The sequence below is a fragment of the Mustela erminea genome, chromosome 9 (genome assembly GCF_009829155.1).
Source record: "Mustela erminea isolate mMusErm1 chromosome 9, mMusErm1.Pri, whole genome shotgun sequence".
NCBI classification, from domain to species: domain Eukaryota; kingdom Metazoa; phylum Chordata; class Mammalia; order Carnivora; family Mustelidae; genus Mustela; species Mustela erminea.
The window spans coordinates 100,093,895-100,107,413 of record NC_045622.1 but is presented as its reverse complement, the minus strand read 5'-3'; the positions used below and the strand labels follow the sequence as shown (position 1 = coordinate 100,107,413).

Below are 13,519 nucleotides of genomic sequence, written 5' to 3'. Positions count from 1 at the left end.
CTTTTACTGTGTTTCAAATTGATTCATATTAAATATTTGGTGATGCAAGTGTATTGCTATTGTCAGTCATTGTGGAATTTTCTTCACTCAGTGCTACTATAGCTTCTGTACTCAGGGTTCTACGGATTGGTGCATCATCACACTGTTTATAGAAAGTCATTCACACTCGCTATGAGGTTACTTCTCCATCCTGAGTTCCCTCAGCCAGACCTCCTTAAAATTGTTTCATTTGTTCTCCATGTACTTTCAGAGTAAGATCCATCAAGGCCAATGGTGACTTTTTCACTATTTGGCCCAACACTATGTATTTTTATTCCATTATCAAAATCTTTCCTTATTACTGTCCAATAACAGAAATTATAAGATCCATTTATGAAACTCCAAAAGTTTTACTGATAAGTATTAGAGCATTTATTGATGTAGTTAGGCTCAGAAAAAACAAATAAAAGTAGACCTTAGAGAAAAGCAACAACTGGTTAATTATATAAATCTATGTGCATAAAATATATATGCACACTATATACACACCATATTACCCTATATATAATACCCATATGTAGCATATGGGTATTATATATAGGGATATATATATATATATATATATATATATATATACATACATACATATATATATAGTTTGTGTGGGTGTCAGAACAAGAAATCCAAGTGGTGGAGGGATCTTGCAAAGGACGTGCTTAATTTTGTTGGGTGCACAGAAGGACAGACTGAACATGGCCACTGTGTGTACAGAAACATGCAAAATGCCACTGATGCAGGAAGAAACAATGAGTGGCACACAGACTCTGGGCAACATGCCCACGGAATAGAGGAGAGGTTTTAGATTGCCACATAGTCATCGTAAAGCCATGGCAGCCAAGAGAAAGCATTCTGTGGTCCCAAAAGTAACAAAGAGAATCATCTGGGTTGCATACCCAAGGTAGGAAATGACTTTATTCTCTGCTAGGAAATTGATGAGCATTTTTGTAGTAACAACTGAAGAATAACTGGCATCCAAAAATGATAAAACACTCAGAAAATTTTACATGGGATGGTGAAGCTAGGCCTCCCCAAGGACAAATATAACCAGTCCCAATACATTGCCCTATAATGTACAGTGTAAACAACCTGACATGAGCTGGCTGATCACACCAGGTAATGGTGCCATGTTGGCCCTTAAGAATTGGTCTCTGCTCCTGGTAGACTGGTTGCTCAGGAATGGGTTCAGACTAGTCAGCCCTTGTGAATGGAGGTCTATGTTACTGACCCTCCACAAACCTTCATCCTTGCTGCCACAGTCACTTCATGAGCCCATTACTTGGTAAGAGGGATGGCTAGTGAAATAAGATGAATGATATCCATAGAATGAGTCCTCCCATCTACTTGATTATGAAAATCCTTCTCTGCTGAGGTCAATCTTTGGTGGGCATTGACAAGGGACCCAAATATCCTCGATGTTTAACACAGAGTGGGAAGTCTATCCACATACCTCTTGACCAGCCCTCTTGACACCAATTTTTCCCTCATGTACCTTCCAGGTCCCTGACTGTCCAACCAAACGACTGGCTATAGAACATCAATCAAAATGGAGTTTCACATCTGGTTATTTCTCTTTACAAGCAGAATAAACATCTGGATATACAGCTCACAGTTCTTCCCACTGGAAGGATATCTTTTCACTGCAGTCTTTCAGGGATGTCACAAAAAGAGGCTATCTTGACGCAGCTGTCTACTTCTGGGTGGTGTTTGCATGTCATACAGAAGCATTTGTAAACCAGGCCTCATTCTTCTCGACCTCTGTCAAATAATCATAGGGAACTCCATGGAAGCCATAGATTCAGGCTATAAGAGAGAATTGTGGAGCCTTGGTGTGTAGACTACTTCTTCATCTAACTTACTTGGACCTTCAAGGCCTGCTCAGACACAACTTCATATATAACCATTTCATGATGGTGTATGCCCGAATTTATGACTCTTGGGGTCAGAAAACACCCAGCTTTGAATGCGGAAACTCAGCTTTTGTGGTAATTTAGTGGCTATGGTAAAGTGTTCAGTCTCTCCTAAGACCTAGTGGCAGGTTAAAAGCTGTTTTACAAAGAAAAGTAGTTATCTATAGAGGCTGGGAAGGCTTTGCCGCACAATACTAAGGGTCTGTGATTTCCCCATAGGGGCTGACTGAAAGCTCCAAACAGTGTCCTTCTCTGCCACTGCCACTCCAAGCACCAGAGGACCTGATGGATCATATATTTGACTTGGAAGAGAAGGTTCACAGCAGCCTTAACCTATAGCAGAGCCTTTTCCTTATCATTAACCCTTCAAAACGATCAACTTTTGAGATCAGTTAGGACATGGCTGGAGTAACACAACTAAATGAAGAATATATTACCTTTAAAAAAGAGGTCCACTAGTGTGACATTTTTGCTTGTGAAAGTGACCAGATGCAACAAATTTCCCTTGATGTTAACATGCCTTATACCACTGAAATGCAGAAAGCCCCTGAATTTTCATCAGATTAATTTTCCACTCATGTCACACGAATGTCTTACCAGTAAGTCTAGAGTAGTTACTACTTCTTGCTCATTAGGTCTACTTAATGCAATGTCATCAATGTTGTGGATCCAGGTGATATCTTGTGGAAGGAAAAAGCACACAAATCTGTATGAATCAATTTATGACATAGGCTGTAGAACTGTTGTACTCTGAGGTAGGACAGTGAAGTTTGTTCGTTTCACTAGCTCAGAGAAAACTGATTTTTTTGGTAAGCCTCATGAAAATATATGAAAGAAAAAACAGTTGACAGATCAATAGCTGCACACCAAGTACCAGGGTATGTGTTAGTTTACTCAGGCAATGAAGCCACATCTGTCCAAGAGCAACAATGGAAATGGTCATGTAGTAAAGCTTATGGTAATTCTCTGTCATTCTCAAAGACCCATCAGTTTTCTGCATAGGCTAAATAGGAGATTTAAGTGAGGATGTAATAGAATCAACCCTCTTGCCTCCTTCAAGTGTTTGATGGTGAAACTAATCTCTCATTACCCTTCAAAATGCAGTATTGATTCTGGTTTACTATTTTTCATGGGAGAGGCAGATATGATTGCTCTTACTTGGGATTTTTCCATCATGATAACCCTTACTCCACAGGTCAGGGAACCAATGTGGAGATTCTGCCAAGGACTGAGTTGCTCTGTTCCAAGTAGACATTCTGGAACTGGAGGAATAACTCAGGTTGGTGCAGGGACATGCAGCATTCACTGTGAGATGGGCCAGAAGTAAAACTCCACTGGTCACCTGACCTCTCCAACCCCCTACCCCAGCTGTTGGGCCACAAACTCACAAACACACAGCAATGTCTTGGGTCTTCTGGAATCATCATCAGTTCAGAACTAGCGCCCAGTATTTCTCAAAGATTGTTTATTTCCTTTTCACAAGTGCATAGTTACCCTGGTAAATGCCCCCCAAGCCTTTGGGGAAGGCTTGGAGGAAGATTAATAATTTAAATTCTTGGTAGTATACCTTGGTCCTTTTTCAGGGTCACTGGCCTCCCTTCATTAAGGGGTTCTAGAACTCTAAGCTGCCTCAGTTCACAGATTGACTGAGGGACAATGACTCTGATTTTATGATTCAAGTTAGATTTTGTGACAAGTTAGACTAGTCATTTAACCTAGAACTTTCCTGCTTATAAGGATAAGTCAGAATGCAGCATTTCTCCTCTATTTCACATCTGGGAATATCATGATCAACTTGCCACTGCCATTCCTTTAAATCAGTAAGGCCATTCTGTTTGCCGCTTTGAGTCTGCCATCCTACAGGGCAACCTAGGGTGAGGTGAACACATCCACTGGGGCTCTGCCACTCCAGAGTGAATGTTTTCTATGCAAATAGAAATGTAGCAACACATATCCTAAACAGGAAAGTTCTCATACAGGAGATGCAAAGAGAGATGAAAAGAAGTCCCCTAACTTTAGGAAATTTAATACACCTGTATTAAATATTTTCAGTTAAGAAAACATTACTTAGGATATAAAGGCTTAAACTAAACAATCAATAAGATTGTTTTTGTAGGTGAGTATATATAAAGATTTGACTTTAACAAGTTTCTCTCTTTATAAGTGTAGGGGCAGCATTTATAAGAACTTCTATTTGTTAATGAAAAGTAAGATCTGAATTAATAAATTTTTTTTAAAAATTGCTTTCTATTTGGAAATGACTAACAAATTTTAAAAAACTCTCCAACTATTCCATGAAGTATTTTTAGACGTTACTAAGCTACTCCTAAGTTAAAAAAAATGGGAAAAAACAGAAATATTGATGATGAGAATATGAAATAATAAAATATGTGTGATTCCACTCACACACTCTTCATGGAAAATTGTACCTAAATGAGACAGCTAGGAAAGAATAGCAAAGTAGACTAATAAAAAGAGCAAATGTTTTATTTCTTTTTTTTTCCCACGTTTTTATTTAAATTCTAGCTAGATAACATATATGTAAAACTAGTTTCAGGAGAAGGATTTAGTGATGTATAACTTACATATAACACACGTGCCCTCCTTAATTCCATCTCCCATCTAGCTCATCCCCTTTCCAGCTCCCTCCCTCACACCTTGAGTTGGGTTCTCTATAGTTAGCTATAGTTCTGGTTTACTTTCTTCCCTCTTTCTCGCTCTCTTTTTTCCTTCCCCTATGTTCATCTGCTTTGTTTCTTAAATTCCACATGGGAATGAAATCATAGGGTATTTGTCTTTCTTAACTGACTTAATTCACTTAGCTACTATAATTTAGCTCCATTTGTGTTGTTACAAATGGCAAGATTTCATTCTTTTTTATGGCTGAATAATATTTGTGTGTGTGTGTGTGTGTGTGTGTGTGTGTGTGTGTGTGTTGTACCACATGTTCTTTATCCATTGATCAGTGGAAGGAGATTTGGGTTCTTTCTATAGTTTGGCTACTACAGATAATGCTGCTATGTACATCAGGGTACATGTGCCCTTTAAATCTATATTTTTCAATTCTTAGGCTGAATATCTAGTAGTACAATTGTTGGGTCATAGGGTAGTTCTATTTTTTTCTTTTACTTTTTGAGGAACCTATTTTAAGGGAAAAATAAACTAGAAAATTTTTTAAAAAACTAACTACTATTTAAATAGAACATTCTATATCTTGTTTCATGTGTATCTTTCCATTGAGTTAAAAAATGCTTTTGACCATTTCTTATGTAAAATATTTATTCACTTAGGGAATATTTATTGGGCAACAATTTGTTTCAGACAATATTTCAAATATATGTGTCTGGAAAACAGATTAGATAATAAATCAAATATAAATTAAGTGTATATTGTATGAAAGAGTGACAAGTGCAATGGTTATATTCAAGAAAGAATATGAGGATAGTCAATGGAAATAAATTGTAATTATTGTAATGTAGTCAATGAAATCCTCACTAAAAAAAGGCATTTTAAAAAAGGAATCATGAGTGGCAGCTACGTAAACAGTCCAAATAGAAGAAAAGAAATGAAGAAAAATTGGGGGTGGTGGAGTATATAATGTTGTAGGAGATTATCTGTATTTGTGTAGTTAAGGTATTATTTAAACCCAACAATCCCATTTTAGGGAAATATCCTTACATTGTGTTCTATGTTTTAAGGAGATCATCCTATTGGAAACAAAGGGATTTAACACTTAAAAATAATAACACATAAAAATAATAATAATGGTGGGGCAGCTGGGTGGCTCAGTCAGTTAAGCATCTGCCTTCCATTTAGTTCATGATCCCAGGGTCCTGAGATTGAGCCCCACGCTTCTCCCTCTCCTTCCCACTTGTGCTTTCTCTTGCTATCTCTTTTTCTTTCTCTCAAATAAATAAAATCTTTTTAAAAAATGGTGATAATGAAAGGAAGGAGGGAGGGATGAAAAACCAAAACCGTTTACAATTAATTAACTTTGAAGGACACATGTCCTTGCAATGAAAATGAGGTCTGTTGGAAGCAGGACTAAACACAAGTATAATCAGGATGCTTCTCTGTACCTCAGTTCTTGGGTCTGGGCACTGAGGACTGGTGGCATCTCTAATTGCATCTCAAGGTGGTAATGGTCAAAAGAAAGCAGAGCAAAAGCTGTCTGTAACGGGTTATGAGGAAAACTCACCAAGATGGGCTGAGGATTAGCTTAGCTTCTGCCAGTTGGCTGTGTCTTACTCTCCAAATTGTGTCTGTCTATCATTCTTGAGTTTAAGTATAATCTTGATATATTCTAATGCCTAGTATCTGTATTTTTGGAGGAAGTAAAAATGGATTCAACGTCCATGTTCTCAAAGAAATAAGAAAAAGGGGAGAGATGCACCCTCACAAGCAGGGTGGTAATGACACCCGAGATTTAAATATATTATCTGTGGTTCCTGCTACCACTGCACAGATTTAGGGATAGAGCAGAATGCTTTCATGAAGAGACAGATGTAAGAGACTCTAGGGAAATGGATTGGGATTCTGTGCACTGGAGTTTTGCTATCAGTTAGGTGGTATTTGCTCAAGATAGTCAGATATAATTATAAAATTATTAAGAACTGCAACTATGGGAGATAATCAAGTTTGATGTATATTGAGGGTGAAAATTAATACTATGCATTTTAAAGTAAAGATCACATGTATATGTGACTCTGCATGTATAAATATACTTATATATGATAAATATGGGTGTATATGTAAATATATTTATATATAGATATATGCAGTATATCTATCTATCTATCTATCTATCTACAAGTGTCCACATTTTACTTTCAGAACACAGAGGCACAGAGAGGAATGGCCACATGGATATAGAAAGAAAAGACTGCAGTTAAAAAAAAAAAAAAAAAAAAGACTTCCCCTTGCAAGTGAAAGGGAGAGGCCTCAAAAGAAATTCACCCTGCCTTCACCTTCAGAATTATAGATTTTATAACAATGAGAAATAAATTTCTTTTGTTAAGCCAGCACTCTGGCACTTTGTTAGGGCAATCTGAGCAAAATAATACAATCACTATCATTTTAATATTAAGACAATAAATGTTATTCTTACCTTTTCTTAATTTTGTGGTCAGTGTGAACAATATACTTTATTTAGATAACCAAATTTTACCAAACATTTTTTTCATTGCCTCTTTTACATCTTTGTTCCTTAAACTATAGATGATGGGATTCAGCATGGGAATCACAATTGTGTAAAATATCGACACGATCATGTCATGGTCCAGAGCGTAGCTGGAACTCGGTCTCACATACATGAAGAGGATGGTTCCATGATACACTGACACTCCGGTTAAGTGAGAACCACACGTAGAAAAGACTTTCCGCCTCCCCTCAGCAGAATGCATCCTCAGAATGGCCAACAGAATGAAACCATAAGAGATCAGAACAATCGTGATAGTGACTAGCTCAATAGCTCCCACAAAGTAGAAGAGCAACAGCTGGTTGGTGTGGGTGTCAGAACAAGAAATGGCAAGTAGTGGAGGGATGTCACAAAAGACGTGTCTAATTTCATTGGATGCACAGAAGGACAGGCTGAACGTGGCCACCGTGTGTACAGAAGCATGCAAAATGCCACCAATGTAGGAAGCAACGATGAGTGGCACGTAGACTCTGGGTGACATGCTCACGGAATACAGGAGAGGGTTGTAGATTGCCACGTAGCGATCATAAGCCATGGCAGCCAAGAGGAAGCATTCTGTGGTCCCAAAAGTAACAAAGAGAAGCATCTGGGCTGCACATCCAAGGTAGGAAATGGCTTTATTCTCTGCTAGGAAATTGACCAGCATTTTTGGGGTGACAACTGTGGAATAGCAGGCATCCAGGAATGACAACACACTCAGAAAATAGTACATGGGATTGTGGAGCCGAGAATCCTCAATGACCAATATAACCAGTCCCAAATTTCCTATCAGAGTGAAAAGATAGATTGCTAGAAATAGAAAAAACAGGAAGATCTGCATCTCAAAATCATCTGTGAAACCCATCAATATAAACATGGTGACCTCAGTCACGTTTTTCATCTGACTCCTGTGTAAATCTAAATCTGATGGAAATCCTGGCATTTTAATGTTTATAGGTTTTAAATGTAGTTTTTTTTTTTAATTCAGTAGAACACACCCTATGTATCCTTATGTTTGTTTCTTATAAAAGTATGTTGAAATCCTTGGCAGTGAAGGAATATGCAGTGATGGGCTTGGAAGTTGGGTTCAAGTGAATGCATTACCCTGTATAAATAAATTAAAGAAATTATGTTATTAAGTTGTTGGTTAAATTTGTCATGTTAAAAGTTATGCCAATAAATGATTTGATTTCCAGTTAGTTTCTGTCAAAATTCTCCCACTTGGTTTCACATTCCATCACCTCAAAATCCTCAAAGATGAATGACTATAGGAATGAAAAAAAACCTGAAAGTAGTATAATAAAAATTACATACCTGAGTGCTAGCCCTAGATTTTGTACAACGCATGTGAGATTCCTTTTGTGTGTGTGTGCACAATTGTTAAAATGGGAGCAACCATATCTATATCACAAAATTGGGATGCATTTAAATCAGAAAAATAATGTGAAACTATTTAATTTTGAAATATTCCCAAATGAGTACAATATGGGATGTTAGACTTAATTTAAGCTTGTCATATGGGGTGGCCCTTTCTGACCATCCTAATACACTTTGGTATCAGGCACCTTAAAAATACATCCATGTCATTGCATTGTACTTCGGGCATATCAGTAAAGTGACATTATGTTTATTTACATCACCCCTGAAGTTTTTGTCCATAATAATTTTCTTATAATTTTTAATTTCTCTGATTTTATCTGTAGTGCAAGAAGGTAGCTTGTAGATGAAGGCATTAAAGGTAATCAAAATCATGTCCCAACAGAGCAATTATCTACTTCACTCCAGGGAACTAGAGGGATGAAAGACAAAAAACATGGAGTTTACTTCTTCCAAAATGCACTTCAAAAAGGCTTTTGCCAACTAATATTTAGGGAAATTAAACTTGATTGTGTTTTTTTTTTCCAGCTAATTTCAGTTTAAGAAATAGGGCCTAGATAGAAAAAAATGCGGACCATCAATGTTAACAAAATAGACTGATCTGGATGATTAAAATTGTCAATTTTTCATCTGTAATGCAGTTAGAAAACATAAAGCAAGGTACATGCATGAGAACAATGTTATAAATGCTAAGCTTGAGAAGGGAAGCTATGATAGCAGCAAAACCACATGATATTAACCACTAATACTAAACTAATACTAAAGGTTAGAAATTTTGTGTACATTATCTTAGATAAGCTACATAGCTACCTGCACAGTAAATAATTCAGCATCCTTTTATAGATGAGAAAACTGAGAAACATCCCAGCCTATAACCTGCCCAAGATCATATAGTCAGGAGCAAAGCGAGATGCAAGACCAGGTTTGTCTGTCCCATATGTTAAACTATTTTCCCTTGACCATGTTGCAAATTCATTGTGATAGGCCATAATTCTGGAAGTGTTATCTCCTAGAAACGATACAAAATAACATCTTCATGTCTTTGAAGTATTTTATAAAGCAGACCATGATTTTAAAAAAAGAAAAAAAAGAAAACAAAACTGAAGTGACTTCTTGTTCAAGCAGCTGACCAGCAAAACAAATTTAAAATCAAGGTATATCCTTCCATTTGAAAACAAAAACAATAAATTATGATCCCAAAATGGTATATATCCATTGGTTGGTTGATAGTTGATTTTCTCCATATTTAACAGTTCTCCTAAATTTGTAATATAATCCCTTATTTCTACTACCTTATTCCAACTATTATCTTTCATCAAGAAAATGACATGACATGTCTAAACTACAACCTATTGACCTAAATATGTAGGTAGTCTTTCTTATTATCTCGGCTATGTTATCTGGACTTCCTTTATGCAATTTTAATTCAACTCTAAATTAACTAGAAATTTCTGCCTCAGATTTAAATATTAAAACATAAAAACTAGCCAGAGATTCAAGGTTATGACTTCTGAAATATTTTGTAAGTCATAAGAAACTCTTTCCTCTTACCTGTGGAAATGAACTGCTTACTCAGTTAAGTTGCCTGTGAACACTAAGTATTTGGACTTTTATAGCAAGTTATCAAGCTCTTTTTGAAGTCCACAGGGATGCTTCAAGGAGAAAATACACTAATTATCTTCTGGAACAGAAAAGTCACATAATTTCATGTTTGTTTGTTTTTTTAATAGTAAATTAATGGTTCTAGAACAATGAACTACAAGGTAAAATGATTACATGAATACCCTTTGGCCTCTGCTATAAAATAATCCTTAATGCAGAAAGAATGGCATGGAGATGGAAAATAAATCTAATGCTACAGGACATAATCTTGACTCAAACACTAAATAGCTTTGTGCCATGGGGTTTATGACTTAAATTCTCTAAAATTCACTTCTTTCTTCCTGAGAGCAGAACCCATTTACTTGTCTCAAAATTATCATTTAATATTTATTTATTTAACTTGTTTTAACTTATTTTTCATTTAACTTTTAAAGTGCTGTACTTCTTAGTGGCATGAGAGATATATTTAAGCTCACTGAGAGTTTACCAGGGAGAAAGGATATGCATACATAACAGGAAGTACTGAAAGCAGAAAGTTTACTGATGGGACAGTAGACAGATAACTTTAATATTCTTTGTAATAAAACAGAATATTAGAGATCTGGCAGAGATAAAGCTCAAACTTTCTGCGTTGATCAGGGTCTTGGGAACCTTATATACTCATCTATAAACTAGTTCCTGGTTATGTACTTAAATAAATTATTCAAAAATTTGTTGAAAATACATGAATGCCTAAGCTCAACACCTAGGGAGTCTAAGTTAATACATAGGGAATGTTGGTCATAGAATTTGAATTTATGAAAGAAGAAAGGAAAGAAAGAAAGAAAGAAGAAAGCTAGTTGACGTGGATAGAGTTGAATTGTAAATAAAGGATCTATTAATTAAATGTAATCCTAAGTGATCTATATATGCAATGCAGTCCTAGTTAAAACTAAAAAAAAAAAAAAAATGCAGAAATTCACAAGGGAATTCTAGAATTCTACAATAGAGAATATTTTATCACCCGTAACATGATTGTTGTTACACAGATGTATATGTTTATTGACATCCATGTAACTGGCACATATAAATGGTAGATATTCTGTATTTATATAAAAAAAAGCAATAACCCCAACTTAAAAAAAATGAACTATTACCACAGGTTAGCCTTTGTTTCATCCTATGGTTATCCTTGCTGGGAAAATAGTGACTGAAAGATATAAGAGCTCTTTGGGTTCTGGCCATGTTCTATTTCCTGGGCTTGTTTACAGGGGTATGTTTAATTAAAAAATTCATCAAGCTGGGATGCCTGGGTTGTTCAGTAAGTTGGGTGTCTGATTCTTGATTTTTGGCTCAGATCATGATCACATGATCCCTCCCTTGTTGAAACTCCCCTTCCTAGTGTATTTGACCTATCCAGTTGACAAGCTTCTCAGTATTTTCTTTTTCTAGGTGAAGGGCTATCCTTTTCAAAGGGAGAATATGCTGCATGTTTCTGAGATCTTTTTCAGACACTCACAGATCCTTCCTGACAGTGATGAAGGTTGGGTAAAAGCAAAGACTATCCAAAAAATTTAAAGAAAAATAAAAATTCTAGCTGGCATCTCAATAGACATAGGTTTACAAATGTTAAATATTTCTATTTTGGTCCTAGTTGTGTGTGTGTGTGTGTGTGTGTGTGTGTGTGTGTGTGTGTGTATGTGTGTGTGAATTGCATCTGTATATATTTGTTTTTCAACCAATCAATAGATATTTTTATTTAATCTGAATAAATGCTAGAGTAGCATCCAGGATTCACAAAGCTACATGATTTACCAAGTCCCACAGAGCTTTAAACTTTTAATGTCTCCTCCACATTTCTATGGGATTTTTGGACTTTTCCTTTTACCTTGAAGAATAATCTTCCAATAAGCTCAAAATGTATACCTATACATGGATGTATTAAAACCACATACTTTATAATTTGAATGGAGTAAAGGTGTAATACATTTGGTTGACTCTAATAAAATGACTCCTATTGCCAAAAGGAGGAAACCAGTTCTCAGAGAAGTTAGTTCTAACCAAGTATCAGAGCTATTATATAAAAGTATGTCTCTGAGCTAAAGATTTCTTATCTAGTGTCAACATATACATATTTAAGTCATTATTTTAAACCAGGAATCGAATAAATGTTATAAATGTTATAAAACATTAACATAGTACATTATTCCAGACCTCTTACTTTTTCATTACTGAGTAAATTCTTGAGTTGTTATTTTGCACCAAAGATAATTGGGGCATATTCCTGTATGGGCATCTCCTGTGGGGTTTATAAACAGCCAAGTAAGTGGATATAAGTAATCTAAATGAACCTTATTCATAATGTACCTAAACCTGCCTTTGCTATTCTGTGGGTAAGAGAAATTTTCAGATAATTTGCTGCATATTTAAGATGTGAAACCTAAGACAACAAAGTTAAATATACTATGAAATCCCCCATACAAAAGCTTCGTTGCCTATTCCATAGGTGAATAGAATGCATTCATTACAAACTAGATTTATGAAGAGTCTTCTAAGAAATGGAAAACAACACTTCCTGGAATAAAACAAAGGTAATGGGAAATAATGAATTTCTATTTGTAAAAGTAATAAGAAGGCTCCAAGCAGATGTGTGTGTTCATCTTCCTCATATCAGAAGACAGACCAGCTCAAAGTGAAAATAAGATAAAATTTATCGATAAAGAACCAAAAAATTTTGACTTATTCACCGCTCAGGGGGCTTATATGTTGATATAATAAGGAAAATAGTAATTTTTTAAAGATTATTTTGCTAGCCACTTCTGATTACTCCTTATGTTCATGTTTCTGTAGTCTTAATGACTTAAAAATATTCAAATACATAAAAAATCGTGGTTTTTTTTTTTTAATTTCAAGGGAGGTGCTGGGTAGGGAAGTCAATTACAGAATGAAGCTATGGTATAGTAAGAATCAATGAAGAAAAGTGAAAAGTGCATGCTCTCTGAGGGAGACCTGGGATTGAATTTTGCCATAATTCTGCAGATGAGTAGCTTATAGCAATTTTACAGAACTTCTGACAGGTTTAGAATTCTGGTGTGAATTGCAATGTTGTGTTCACTGATATACTATCTTGTGTCTGTATGTTATAAGAAAAATTATACTTACCTGTTCATTTTGTGTTTTAATGTGATTTAAAAGGAAAATAGCTAATAGAATTCATTGGTAAACTAAACATTTGATCTCATCGTGTTAAAAATGACGTAAGTTGAGCCAGTGAGTAAAAATTCAAATCTTCCATTTAATTCTGCAGTGAGTGGCATCAACCTTTGACCCACCATCTTGTCACTGTCTTCTGATCAGCTGCTGGGAAATTATGCATTGCCATAAAATAAATATGAGACGGAGTTCACTTTCCTTGACTTGCACAACTGCTCACTTTTGT

General features: G+C 35.7%; 1 protein-coding gene across 1 annotated transcript; it reads right to left on the bottom strand.

Moving 5' to 3' along the window:
• Positions 1–7,090: 7,090 nt before the first annotated feature.
• Positions 7,091–8,065, bottom strand: LOC116599930 (olfactory receptor 5T3-like). Its single transcript, XM_032359865.1, has one exon. It carries the CDS (start codon positions 8,063–8,065, stop codon positions 7,091–7,093), a length of 975 nt encoding a protein of 324 aa, XP_032215756.1.
• Between the last annotated feature and the right edge of the window lie 5,454 nt (positions 8,066–13,519).

Coding starts and splice junctions, on each gene's coding strand:
- LOC116599930 (XM_032359865.1), bottom strand. CDS start 8,065: ATGCCAGGATTTCCATCAGATTTAGATTTACACAGGAGTCAGATGAAA.